Source organism: Geotrypetes seraphini, chromosome 3, assembly GCF_902459505.1.
Source record: "Geotrypetes seraphini chromosome 3, aGeoSer1.1, whole genome shotgun sequence".
In the NCBI taxonomy this organism is placed as follows: Eukaryota; Metazoa; Chordata; class Amphibia; order Gymnophiona; family Dermophiidae; genus Geotrypetes; species Geotrypetes seraphini.
The window spans coordinates 135,996,815-136,011,801 of NC_047086.1; the positions used below are offsets into that span (position 1 = coordinate 135,996,815).

General features: G+C 43.4%; 1 protein-coding gene across 1 annotated transcript in view; it reads right to left on the bottom strand.

Moving 5' to 3' along the window:
- Positions 1-14,987, bottom strand: part of RAB10 (RAB10, member RAS oncogene family) — a 159,640-nt gene that overhangs the window by 98,594 nt on the left and 46,059 nt on the right. Inside the window, exon 2 of the mRNA XM_033936157.1 lies at positions 1,651-1,711. Coding sequence (XP_033792048.1) covers positions 1,651-1,711 — 61 coding nt within the window. The remainder of the gene's footprint in view (positions 1-1,650; positions 1,712-14,987) is intronic.

Genomic DNA, 14,987 nt, shown 5'->3' on the forward strand with positions numbered 1-14,987 from the left:
GGAGCTGGCTGCCTGTGGAAGCAAGGGTCATTTTTTAAGTTTGCTTGCCTTTGCTTCAAAACCATAACAGGTTCATCCCCAACCTGTCTCACCAATTTGAATTCCCAGGCACAACTAATACACGCAGTACCTACTTGTTTACTTTCCATCCCTAAAGGGCTGCACCTACCAGAGATACCTCGATAGAACACTATCATTCCAAGCAGGCAAATGGAATAAATGTTTAACCAACTTCATCTCAAACGCACTTTCATACCAAACGTTTAGAAAGTCAATAAAAACCTCTCTCTTTGACAAATTTCTCTGACCCCATTTCAACCTGATGTACTTCTAAAACACTTCCAGATAAACCTGACTAAACTTAACATGCCAATGTAAATTTGAAAGTTCTCTGTAATGTCGCTGTCTGTATACAGTCTCTTCCCTTGTAAACCACTTAGAACAGTTTATGGTATGGCGGTATATAAAAATAAAGTTATTATTATCATTATTATTAAATCTCTTAAGTTCCTTTAACCAATCCTGATCTTTTAATCCCCTCCTCTGAAAAAAGCTTATCTGCTTTTTCACCTCCTTTCCCACCTTAAATCTCATCCTCCACACTAGGCTGTGTCCTCAACTCATCTGGCAGCAGTAGAAGAGTAGCACCTCGAGCCTTGTCTGTTTCTACTACCTGGATCAAAATAATACAGTATGGTTCAAACAGGTAGCAGGACAGGGTGGCCACTGGGGCCGTGAACTGACCAATATTTTGCCCAACATAGATAGCATCAGCAATTAAAAAGCTGGGGGGGGGGGGGGGGGCGCGAAGTAGCGGAGGCAGCAGCCTGCAAGGAATGCCAATACCATTTTCTTTCTGTCCTATTTATTGTAGTTCCTCTTTTCTCCGACTCATCTATTCTCTCTCTATTCTTGTATTATGTAGTATCTATTTATACATAAACAGCCCAGATGCACAATGAGGGTCGATATATCAAGCCTTAAATAAACTTGAAACTTGAGGTTACTTTGTTTGGCCCCTCTAACATTGTGTTCTGCTACCCCTGATTCAAATTGCAGGTGGGTCCCAACTCAAAGCATTACCGTTCTTTTGCTTCTGACCAAATAGATTAGTTGAGCAGAACAGCTAGAGTGGGAGGAGGAAATCATATAGGAGGTTCCTTGCCCATCCCTGAATTTCCATATTTTGCACCAAATCTGTGGAAAAGATTAAGGGCTCCTTTTACTAAGGTGCGCTAGTGGTTTTAGTGCACGCTTAGCGTGTGCTACAATGCCACAAGTGCTAAACGCCAACGCCTCCATAGAGCTTGCGTTAGTATTTTTCGATTAGCGTGTGCTAATCTTTAGCGCGCGCTAAAAACGCTAGCGCACCTTTGTAAAAGGAGCCCTAAGTTTTGCAATCATAGCTATAGTATCACATGAGACATTCATATAAGTGAACTGAAGCTTCTAGCACCATTTTCATTGCCAAAGTTAACAGACCATGACACTGGCCTTGGTTAGAGCAGAGACAGTCAAAAGCTGAATTTCTACATTTCATTTCTAAATCTTAACACTTTACCACAGTAGAAATAAAACAGATATTAAGATACAGTAAGTATTCTATAGAGTTTTAAAAAAATGATAGCAGCAATACTGATCATCACTTACCATATCTGTAGCTTGATCTTTTTTCCTTGTAGTTCAACTGTTTTGATTTTGAAGTCAATTCCTACAATAAAAACAAATAGTAGCAAGAATGTATCAGCTATTGTTTCTAATCAAGTTTCAGAATTCATGAAGTCAGGACCCCTAAGGGCCTGTTTTATAAAGCCGTACAACGGCTGCCACGTGGCAACAGCCCCGAAAGCCCTTTAAATTTCTATAGGCTTCGGGGCCGTTACCGTGCAACAGCTGCTAGCGTGGCTTTGTAAAACAGGCCCTAAATGTTTGCGCATATTCAAAATCTTGATAATCTAAGAAAGCATTTAACACTACATTTTGTACTGTAAACTACTTGAATCTTGTGGAAGTGTGGTACAGAAAATTATTTTAACAATTTAAATAAATCAATACTCAGCACATAAAATCAATAAATATACTCAGCACATAAAAGGTATGAGCTAACACTTTTTAAAATGCCACCATCATCAGTATTCATCATCAGTAACCTAATGGTTAGAGGAGTAAGCCGAGAGGCTGGGCAAGTCATTTAATGCTCCACTGCCCCAGCTACAAAACAAAACACAAAAAATATATATACAGTGGTGCCTCACACAACGAACTTAATTGGTTCCAGGAGCAAGTTTGTTATGCGAAACGTTCGTTATGTGAAACGCGTTTTCCCATAAGAATACATGTAAAAAAAAATAATTCGTTCTGCAGCATAAAATATGCTAAGATGACATAAAAAAAGATAAATTTTTGGTTATTATTTTTATTTAGATACATCTAAAAACATAATTGTTTTTTAAAACAACACACATTTTTTAAATTTAAAGACAGACTAAGTAGAGTCTAATTTTACAGTGAGAGAGGGCAGAGTCTCAGCGGCAAAAACTGGGACTTAACTGTTCATTTTTTTTTTTTTTCTACCGTGTTTCCCCGATGATAAGGCAGGGCCATCAAATAAGACAGCCCCCCCTTTTTAGAAAAAAATGTAAAATAAGGCACCCCCCCCGCAAATAAGCCACCCACCGATACCTGCGCTTACCCGAATCGGGTGGTACGGTGGGTGACTCCGTGTGGTCCCTGGCACCCCCGACACGATCGGGGCAAGAGGGAGCTCAAGCCCTCTTGCCCCCCCGACTCCCCGACACGATCGGGGCAAGAGGGAGCCCAAGCCCTCTTGCCCCCCCGACTCCCCGACACGATCGGGGCAAGAGGGAGCCCAAGCCCTCTTGCCCCCCCCCCCGACTCCCCGACACGATCGGGGCAAGAGGGAGCCCAAGCCCTCTTGCCCCCCGACTCCCCGACACGATCGGGGCAAGAGGGAGCCCAAGCCCTCTTGCCCCCCCGACTCCCCGATACGATCGGGGCAAGAGGGAGCCCAAGCCCTCTTGCCCCCCCGACTCCCCGACACGATCGGGGCAAGAGGGAGCCCAAGCCCTCTTGCCCCCCGACTCCCCGACACGATCGGGGCAAGAGGGAGCCCAAGCCCTCTTGCCCCCCCGACTCCCCGATACGATCGGGGCAAGAGGGAGCCCAAGCCCTCTTGCCCCCCCGACTCCCCGACACGATCGGGGCAAGAGGGAGCCCAAGCCCTCTTGCTCCGCCGATTCCCCAACTCCCCGACAATATCGGGCCAGGAGGGAGCCCAAGTCCTCCTGGCCACGGCGACCCCCTAACCCCACCCTGCACTACATTACGGGCAGGAGGGATCCCAGGCCCTCCTGCCCTCGACGCAAACCCCCCCTCCCCCCAACGACCGCCACCCCCAAGAACCTCCGACCGCCCCCCAGCCGACCCGCGACCCCCCTGGCCGACCCCCACGACACCCCCAACCCCCTTCCCCGTACCTTTCTGTAGTTGGCCGGACAGACGGGAGCCAAACCCGCCTGTCCGGCAGGCAGCCAACGACGGAATGAGGCCGGATTGGCCCATCCGTCCCAAAGCTCCGCCTACTGGTGGGGCCTAAGGCGCCTGGGCCAATCAGAATAGGCCCGGGAGCCTTAGGTCCCTCCTGGGGGCAGGGCCTGAGGCACATGGTCGGGTTGGGCCCATGTGCCTCAGGCCCCGCCCCCAGGAGGGACCTAAGGCTCCCGGGCCTATTCTGATTGGCCCAGGCGCCTTAGGCCCCACCAGTAGGCGGAGCTTTGGGACGGATGGGCCAATCCGGCCTCATTCCGTCGTTGGCTGCCTGCCGGACAGGCGGGTTTGGCTCCCGTCTGTCCGGCCAACTACAGAAAGGTACGGGGAAGGGGGTTGGGGGTGTCGTGGGGGTCGGCCAGGGGGGTCGCGGGTCGGCTGGGGGGCGGTCGGAGGTTCTTGGGGGTGGCGGTCGTTGGGGGGAGGGGGGGTTTGCGTCGAGGGCAGGAGGGCCTGGGGTCCCTCCTGCCCGTAATGTAGTGCAGGGTGGGGTTAGGGGGTCGCCGTGGCCAGGAGGACTTGGGCTCCCTCCTGGCCCGATATTGTCGGGGAGTTGGGGAATCGGCGGAGCAAGAGGGCTTGGGCTCCCTCTTGCCCCGATCGTGTCGGGGAGTCGGGGGGGCAAGAGGGCTTGGGCTCCCTCTTGCCCCGATCGTGTCGGGGAGTCGGGGGGGGCAAGAGGGAGCCAGGCGGAGAGAGGGCAGTTAAGCGCAGTGCCTGCGCGGAAGGATGCAGCTCGGGCGACTTCGTTGTGTGAAACGAAGTTCGTTGTACGAATCAAGACATAAAGTTCGTTGTGCGCAGCGTTCGCTGTGCGAGGCGTCCGTTATGCGAGGCACCACTGTATTGTGAACTCATTAGGGACAGAGAAAGTACCTATAATAAATGTAAACTGCTTTGTCTGTATCACAGAAAGGCAGTTTATCATATCCATAAATATGATAGCCCGTCAATTGATATGAAACTCAACAGATCAGTGCCTTCCATGCAGACCGATATGAAACAGAATGGCAACCAAAATCAGAAAGAGATAACTCTAAGGAAAGGCTAAAGAGATTAGAATTCTTCAGCTTGGAAAAGGAGGGCTGAGGAGAGATAGAGATTTGTACATTTTGAGTAAAATGGATAAACACAAGTCTGTTTACTCTTTCAAAATGCAGTCATATGAAAAAATTAGGACACCCCGTGAAATATTCAGTTCTTTCTTAAGAAATGTTCACATATTGATGTCAAATCTTTTATTTATTTATCTTTGGAAAAGAAAGTAATGTAATTGCAGGTAAACAACAAAACTTTTTCTTGATTTATTCATGAAACAAAAGTGTATATTCTAACTAAGATATAAAATTAGGACACCCTACACTCTAAATAGCTAATGGTACCCCCTTTGGCTGAAATAAGTGAGACGCTTCTTGTAGCCATCTACTAGTCTCCGACAAGTCTGGCCCACTCCTATTCTTTCAGCTGTGAGGGGTTTCTTGCATGTACAGCCCATTTCAAATCACCCCATAGCGTCTCAATGGGATTAAGATCAGGGCTTTGACTCGGCCACTCCAGGACTCTCCATTTCTTAGTTTTCAGCCAGTCTTGGTGGATTTACTGGTATGTTTTGGGTCATTGTTGTGTTGCAGGGTCCAGTTCTGCTTCAGCTTAAATTTTCCTACAGATAGTCTCAAATGTTCCTCAAGCACCCTCTGATACATGGTAGAATTCATGCAGGATTCTATGATGGTGAGCTGGCCAGGTCCTGCTGCAGCAAAGCATCCCAAAACCACACTTCCACCTCCATGCTTCACAATTGGTATGAGGTTCTTTTCCTGGAATGCTGTTTTTGGTGCACGCCAAATATGTCCAAATAATTCAATTTTAGACTCATTTGTCCATAGAACACTATTCTAGAAGTATTGGTGTTTGTCTATGTTCTCTCTGGCAAACTTCAGTCTGGCCTTCATGTTTTTCTTGGAGAGCAAAGGTTTCCTCCTTGCACACCTCCCATGCAAGTTAAATTTGTACAGTCTCTTTCTGATTGTAACGGCATCAACAGTAGCAAAAGCCTGAAATAGACCCTGTGATGACATTTTAGGGTTTTTGGAGACTTCTTTTAGCATCTTGTGGTCTGCTCTGGGGGCCAACTTGCTTGGACGGCCAGACTTAGGCATATTGGCAGTTGTTTGGAAAGTCCTCCACTTGTACACTATTTTCCGGACTGTGGAATGGCTAATGTCAAATTCTTTTGAGATCTTTTTAAATCCCTTTTCAGACTTATAAGCTGCTACAATCTTCTTTTTGCAGCCCTCAGACAGCTAATACTACTACTATTAATTATTTCTACAGCGCTTTTGATCTCACCATGGTGTTCATTCTCACTGCAGCAGTCATGAGCACACCAAACTAAATGTCTGAGGTTTAAGTAGGGCAAACCTCCTTCTAAATGCTGAGTAAAGATGTTCTAATCATGTGAACCTGATGTGATAAAGTGGCTCAAATCACACACAGGTGTAAGTGTCCTAAATTATTCCTCAAGTTAGAATATACATTTTAGTTGATATCTTTTTGTTTCATGAGTAAATCAAGGAAAATGTTTGTTGTTTACCTGCAATTACATCACTTTCTTTTCCAGAGATAATTTTTTTTTTTTAAATTTGACTTCGATATGTTAACATTTCTTAAGAAAAAAACTGAATATTTCAAGGGGTGTCCTAATTTTTTTCACATGATTGAATACAAGAACTAGAAAATATGACTAAGATATTTTTCTCTATTTTTTTTATTTACACAATTAAGTGCTAGAATTTGGTGCTAACATGTAGTAAAAGCAGTTAACAGTTGGATTTAAAAAAAAAATAAATAAAAGTCTGGACAAGTAACTAGGCAAAAGGTTTATCAAACACTAGGGCAAGAATTGAAAAACTTTCTTTGATTTTAGACACCAGCAGATAAAAATCTCTTACTGCTCTTTCCTCCACACACTTGCATCAGTTAAGTTTAGAGATCTGCTCCAGTTCATTAGGGCCTGATTTTTCTAGAAAAGCTTAGTAGAACAGGCTCTCTTAATGGCTTCTCCCAGTGTTGTAGAATAGCGCAACAGGCCTCTACTTCACACCAAAGGGTGCTGTTAACAGCATATCACCTCCTGATAGATAAAGACTAATGACTCAGAGTTACCAACATGGCCCTAGCCTCACCAGTCTTAATCTCATGTCCCCCTCCTCCCCTCCAACCAGTTTTTCACTCATCTTGCCTCTCTCTCAGCCAGCACATACCCAATAATCTCAAAACACCCTCTCCCCAGTTATTTCTAGAGTTAACTAGCCTGAGCCAACTGATTCAAAGTACACCCATCCTCTTTATTGCTAATCTTGCCTGGTTACCTTGGCCTCAAAAACCAAATCTTTCCTTCCATCGGCATCATGCGACTGCTGAGCTCATGAACATTTGCCGCACAGTGTAAGAGCAGCTCGTTTATCTCATGGTTTCAAACCATTAATCCCACAAAATTTGAAAGTATGATTTCAACAAGCTCTTCCTACACTCTGCAGGTCATGTGGAGGAAAGCCTGTTTTTGCAGCCAAGACAAATAGGATCCAATTTCTAGGCATCATGGCAACCTGCCATCGAGTATTGTAAAGTCCTGCATTAACACAGACGGGGAAACTCTGCTTAGCTCTGTGGATAAGCATCCTGGAATCTTTCTACTTTTGGGATCTTATGATGTTTTAATGTTATGTTAAAAACAAGTCTGTTGGGACTACAAAGTCAGTCGGTATATTATTCAGTTTTTCAAAGTAATGGATTATGACGTCTGTTGCTACAACTAGTTTACTGTTATTGCAACTGTCATCCATAAACTTTCCCTGCAGTGACTATGTTGTATAACAGGTGCTGTTACATTATCTGCTTCAACATGAATTTCCAGGAGCTCTAAATATAATTTAAACTGCTTTGGAACAATATTATAGTACTTGAATCAATTTAAGATGCATGCAAAATTTGAAGAGAATACTTCCTGCATTATACTATTATTCTGTATATGAAAGACTGAACATACATACAGTACATTAAAGCCCCCTAAGATCATTTCTCCTATCATTTGTTCTCAAACATGCAACCCAAGGCAGTTGGCAGCTAGTTGTTTAAAAACAAACAAACAAAAAACAACACATACAGAATATGAAATAAAACAAGCTGCCTATGTCCTACAAAGGGCGGCAGCCTGACCAATTACACTGGTCAACAAGCATTTTGCAACTGGAGTTCTGCCTCCTGTACCTTAACAAGGGCCATATGCTGACTAAATCTGAAAACAGTTTTTGTCTATCACATCCTGTTTTTAAGAAGTGATGTGGCAGAGGAAAGGCCCTGCTGGAGCTGGCCAGAAGCATCCCATTTACGACGCTTCTTCTGTTTACAGTCTGGCTGCTACTCCTTCGGTAAGGGAGGGAGGGGGGTGTCATGACCAGCTGCTACTTCGGGGCTCAGAGGAAGGGGGTTTGTCAGGACAGCTGCCGCTGCTGCTTTGAGGGCTGGAAGAAGGGAGGGAGTGGGGGATGTTTATAGGTTGTTTGAGGAGTGCAGGAGACCTTTTTTCTCCTGGTTGGTTGAGAATGTTGGTTAATTGAATGCCAGTTAGATGAGATTCTACTGTATACGAGTATGTCTCTACCTAAGTTTCTCAAATTTGCACATTAATCTACAGCAACTGAACTCATTTCAAGAGCCAGATCTGCAACTGTGTTATTCACTTATTAACATGAATCCCCCAACTAACTACAGAAAAAAAGATTTCCCTCCTAACCTCTTAACTGTGGTAATAGGATACATATCAGAGAATGCATTACACCAGTATAGCCAATTATATCCAGTGTCAAAACATCAACTTGTCACCTGTTTCAAAACTCCATAAGAACAGTACACCAACACTGGTTTATGATCATCTAGGAATTTTAAAGAATAAAATTTATAAACCAATACTAACATTTAGCATTTTTTTCCTTACACGCATCACTTTGCAGCACTTGTTTATACTAAATTTTATCTGCTATTTAGATACCCAGTTCCTCACTTACTCCTAGCAGATTCTGTGCAACTGCAGAGTACAGAATTTGCACAGAATTTTGCACATGCTGCGCAGAATTCTACACAAACCTTCAGTTCTGTCCATCCCCTCCTTCACCCCCGCACAGGTCTGGCCTTTCTCCCTCCCTCTGAGACATACCTGCTGGCCTCCCAAGGAAGCAGTAGTGGCAGCAGCTGACCAGCAGAGGAAACATTGTGAATGAGCAGCTTGTGATCGGGCCCACCAGGGCCTTCTCTCAGCCACATCACTTCCTGTAGATAGATGACGCGGCAAATGGAAGGCCCTGACAGGGCTGGCCACAAGCAGCCTCTGCCGGCTGCTGCTGCTGCTCTGGGAAGCCCACAGGTATGTCTGATTTCACCGGGGGAGGGGGGGGAGGGTGTCTCAGTCAGAGAGAGAGGTCAGAGCCATGAAGGGGGAGGAGGGGAGAGGGACATGGATGTTAGGCCATAAACTTTTTTATTTTGGGGGGAGAGGAGGGAACATTTTATTTATTTATTTAGATTTTTATCCCGTTCTCCCAGTAGCTCAGAACGGTTTACAAGTAAACATTCACAATGGAGTGAATTGGACATACAATATTATACAGTAGATTTAAATACTTGAATATACGAGACTGTGCAGCAGTGTAAATATAGGGACTATACAGCAAATTAAGAACAGTAGTTTAAATATAAGTAGTTTAGTTTAGATACAAGTTATTTGAGTATAGGCTGAGAGTGGACTATACAGAAATTTAGGCAGAAGATTAGAATGGAGAAAGAAGGGTAGAGGTGAGGTTTAAGGGGTTGGGTGTAGACTGAGGGTGACCTTTAGTTGAAGAGGAGGGTCTTTACCATTTTCCAGAATGTCATTAGTGAGTTCTGTAGTCTGAGTTGAGGTGGGAGTTGGTTCCAGAGTTGGGGAATGAAGTGGCTGTAGGAGCGTTTGTGGGAGGTTTCTGAGAGGAGGGACCTTCCGGGGGGAATGCATAGGTGTATCTCCGTTTCTGAGCAGAGGGTACGGGTGAGGATGTAGATGGGTAGCTTGGATTTTATGTAGGAGGGGGTGGTGGCATAAATTCTTTTGTGTGCTATTGCCAGGGCCTTGAATGCACAGCGTTGGCTAATTGGGAGCCAGTGTTCAGCGTGGCGTGCTGGGGAGATGGGATCATGGTAGTTGAGGCTGTGTAGGAGGCCTGGTCTGCGTGCAGGTGGGGGGAGGGGATAGGAGGGGGCATGGAACTTGGACTGCAAGCGGATTGGGGGGGGGGGGAGACAGAGAGAGACAGAGACAGGAGAGGCCAATGTATGGGGGCCCAAGGAGGGGATTCAGAGTAAAATACAAGAGAGATGGGATATAGAGGAAGACAGAACTGTAGTTTGGAATAAGAAAGGGAACTGAGGAGGGTGGAACCTGAGAAAGGAAAAGGCAGGAAGGAATTTTAGGCATCAAGATAGGAGAATTCTATGCAAAACATTACAAATAAACTTTGCAGAATTCCACCAGTACCCCCCACTAACTGAAACCTTGTCATGGAAATCAATATTTTCCTCCTGGCAATTGTCTCAATCATGGAATTTTGTAATGTTTGGAGATACAAATGAGATCTGTTCTTTCACACTGCTACCATTACTTTGATATTATAATTTTCCTGAAACTTGTGGTCCAATTAAAAAAAGTCACACATGGCACCATTCAAAGCTAAGCTAGTTTATGACAACATACTTGTGAGAGAATGAGTGTTATGTGGATGAATTTCCATAGGATCTTCTCACTGAGGTTGAAGCTGGGCCACCTTACAGTAGATGGTGCTACTGTTAACCTGCCAAGTCAGGGCAGTGTTCAGAAAGGGAGGGGGTTAAATACCCTAATGCAGAACATTAGGCCCCAAGTGAAGAAGGTTAAGGAGTGGCAACTGAGATTACGGTACTGGAGGGGAGCGCCAGTGAAGATAGGAACACACATATCCAGGACAATATTTTTAATACATATATTAATATAAAAAAATCCAAATGTGCTCATAATTAAAGAATTTATGTGCTTAGAATACTAAATTTGACCATACAGCAGGGCATATGGTCATTGTTTTCAAACATTGCACATTATAGGAAGATTCAGATCACTTACAGTGATGATCATAAAAACACAAGAAAATGAAACTTATCTGTATATGAATCCAGGCAATGAAAGCATTATTCAGTCCAAATGTCAGACATCCAGTTTAATCCACACCTTATGTGATATAGCCATAATGCAAAAATCACTGCATACATCCATTCTCAGACTCCCAAAAAGATATGTCCCATCATAGATCCATGTCTCATCTCTCCAGCTTCCTCAGGAGATTGCTTCAAACATATCATACCTCACAAATATCCAAAGCAAGCATTCCAGAAAAACAAGAAAACAAGGCTTCCGAGCCCGACTATACCTTGTCCTGGATATATGTACAGAGAGAGAGATTATCAATAATATACAGGATTATAATAGCAAGTATAACATTATGTTATTAAAATAGGGAAGAGAAGTAGCCAAGAACTACAGTGGTGTGCAAAAGTCTGGAACAACTTGTGAATTTTATTTATAATTTGTCTCTCTATCCCGTTCTCCCCAAAGAGCTCAGTACGGGTTGCATTCTTTCAACTTTCTTACCTTTTATTTTAAATTTCTTTGTTGACCCAATAGATTAATCTGTGTACCACATTATCAGGATACATTTGGCTATCACAATCAACTTTTTAATTTTACAATTTTGTTGATACTTGAACATAGCTACTATAACTTTTACAGATCATGTTTCAAAACTGGAACGAGATTGTCCACTCAGCACATGTTATTTCTGACCAATCAGGAGGCAGCTTTCATCAGTCAATCACAGTCCAGATGTCTAGGTAACAGGGCAGCTATAAAACACACTGGCTTTTTTTTGTTTTGTACACTTTCTGCATCAACCATGAACAAGACTCAGAACCTGATGCAGGATGAGCAAATTCACGTGTCAATGAGGAAGGATTTTTGTGCCACCAGATCACCAGCAAAGAGAGCTGCAGTCACAGCGCAGTAGTAAAGATTGTACAAAACAAGAAAGCGATGGGTTCAGTGGTAGATAAGCTTCAGTCCGGTCATCCACATATATCAACATCATGCGAAGACCATGCACTTTGATGCATTTCATTGACCATTCACAAGTTGACCTCACGTCAGCTACTGCATTAAGTAGTCAGACGAATGTCATATCAGTGTCAGCTTATCAACAGTTCATTGCCGGTGCCTGCAGTTTGGCCTGTGGGGCTAACACCACAATTAGTACAAAAGAAATATCATCTTTCTTACTTTCCTAGAAATCTTACAAAAAGGGAAGCCTTAAATAGTTTTCAGAATTGCATATATTAAATTGAAGAAACAAAATACGCAGTTCCAAGGCCTGATATGCAATTGCTCAGTGCAAAAATTTCTTATAACCACATCCACATACTGGAGGGAACACATCCTTAGTGGACGATCCACCTTAAAAAGTGTAAATTGCTCTAATAAATAACCAGGTGCCTGACCATGTACGGCTTTATAACAGAGAGTCCCAAATTTAAACCAAACTCTGGCCTCAAAAGGCAGCCAATGAAGTTAACAATAATATGGAGTAACATGATCTGATTTCTTCAAATCAAAAATTAGACACACTGCAGCATTCTGAATTTTGTGCAAAGACCTGCCAAATGAACTGAATTACAATAATCCAGTATGCTAAGTACCAGAGATTGGACTAATATTCTAAATGCAGTCAGACTAAAGAAAAACTATCGTGTATGTAACTTCCAAAGAGTGAAAAACAATTTTTTGACCAAAGCATTTGTAAATGGTTTCATGGTTAAATTCCTATCCAAATAAATACCTAGAATTTTGATTTCTGAATCAATGGTATAATTTATCCCATCTACTAGCAATTCCGTTTGTCAATTTTTTGGAAGGAGAAGCATAAAAAAAATTTGTTTAATCAGTATTAAGTTTAATTTGTACTCCCTCATCCAATTAATCACTGTAAAAATAATCTCCTGAATTGTATTCCTGGAAGTTGAGAAACAACAATTGATGGGTATTGCGATAGTAATGTCATCTGCATAACTGAATATTTTCAAGTTAAATGAAGATAATCTCTGAGCCAAAGCAGCAAGATAAATATTAAAAAGCATAGGAGACATTGGTGAACCCTGTGGAACCCGCATGGATTACTCCATCTGTCTGAATATGAACCATTTAAATATACCTGATAAATATAAACATAAGAACATAAGAAATGTCTTCACCGAATCAGACCCTAGGTCCATCTAGTCTGGCAACCCGCACACGCGGAGGCTAAGCTAGGTGTTCCCTGATGAAGACCCTGTTTACCCGTACCCCTCAATGTGATTTGCAAGAAGGTGTGCATCCAACTTGTCCTTGAATCCCAGAATGGTGGTCTCCGTCACAACCTCCTCCGGAAGAGCATTCCAAGCGTCCACCACTCGTTGTGTGAAACAGAACTTCTGGACATTTGTCCTGGGCCTGTTGCCCTTCAATTTCAGTCCATGACCACTTGTCCGAGTCACATTTGACAACGTGAATAACGGTGATTCTTGTTCTATTTTGTCGAATCCTTTTATTATTTTAAAAATCTATTATATCGCCTCGCAGTCTTCTCTTCCCCAGGGTGAACAAGCCCAGTTTTCTGAGGCGTTCTTTGTAGCTCAAATTCTCCATACCCTTAACTAGCTTCGTGGCTCGCCTCTGCACCCTTTCCAGCAGGGTTATATCCTTCTTTAGGTAGGGAGACCAGTGCTAGATACACAGTGTGGTCTGACCATTGCTCTGTAAAGTGGCATTATGACGTCCACCGATCTACTTATGATTTCCTTCTTTATCATGCCCAACATGCACATTGAGCTGACGGCTTCAGGGTCCTGTCTATCAGTACTCCCAGGTCCCTTTCTTGTTCACTCTTGCCCAATGTCACACCTAACATTTTATATTCATGTTCCTTATTTTTCCTGCCCAGGTGAATCACTTTGCATTTTTCTATATTAAACTTCACCTGCCACTTTTTCGCCCACTTCTCTAGCTGGTTCAAATCTCTCTGGAGTACTTCGCTGTCCATGTGTGACCCAACTGTCCGACATAGTTTAGTGTCATCTGCAAACTTGATTATATTACTTGTTGTTTCCTCTTCCAGGTCATTTATGAAGATATTGAATAAGATGGGCCCAATAACCGAGCCCTGGGGCACACCGCTTGTCACCTTTTCCCAGTCCGAGAACTTCCCATTTATGCTTACCCTCTGCAATCTGTTCTCCAGCCAATTGCCTATCCATTTTAGTATATCCCCTTCTATTCCATGGCTTTGTAGTTTCCTCAAAAGCCTAGCGTGTGGAACCTTGTTAAACGTTTTCTGGAAGTCCAAGTATATTATATTCACTGGGTCTTCGCTGTCGATATGTTTGTTCACCTTCTCAAAAAATTGAAATAAATTCGTCAAATATGACTTCCTCTTCCTGAAGCAGTGTTGACTGGCTCTCATTAGGTCGTGATTTTCCAGGTGTTGCACTATGCTATTCTTGATTAGTGCTTCAACCATCTTCCTGGGCACCGACGTAAAACTCACAGGTCTATAGTTGCCTGGTTCTCCTCTCGATCCTTTTTTGAAGATTGGGATTACATTTGCTATTTTCCAGTCGTCTGGTATTTGCCCGGATCTAATTGACAAATTAGCTAGGGATTGTAATAGCTCTCCGATTTCTACCTTAAGTTCCTTTAGCACTCTCGGGTGAATTCCATCTGGTCCAGGGAATTTGTCACTTCTTAGTTTGTCGATCTGATAGTATATCATGTCCAAGTCCACATTCACTGTGATGAGGCTTTCCTCAATTCCACCCTTGAATACTTTCCCTGTTTCGGGCATTGATGCAGTGTCCTCTCCTTGGTAAAGATAGACGCAAAGAATGAGTTTAGCCTATCTGCAATCTGTTTGTCTTCCTTGATGCACCATTTTCTTCCTTGGTCGTCGAGAGGGCCCACTGCCTTCTTTGCTGGTTTTTTCCCTTTTATGTATCTAAAAAAGGGCTTGAAGTTTTTGGCTTCTTGTGCAATCTTTTCCTCATAGACCTTTTTGGCGTCTCTTACCACCTTGTGACACTTCTGGTCGACCTTGTGACTGTTCCAGGCCTCCGTCGTTCGTTCACGTTTCCATTTTTTTAAAAGAGTTCCTCTTTTCCCTTACTGCATCCTTCACCCCTTTAGTTTGCCAAGCTGGTTCTCTTTTGTTCCTAATATTCCTTCCTTTGGTTATCTGCGGAATGTAGAGATTCTGCGCTTCGGTGATGGTATTTTTTTA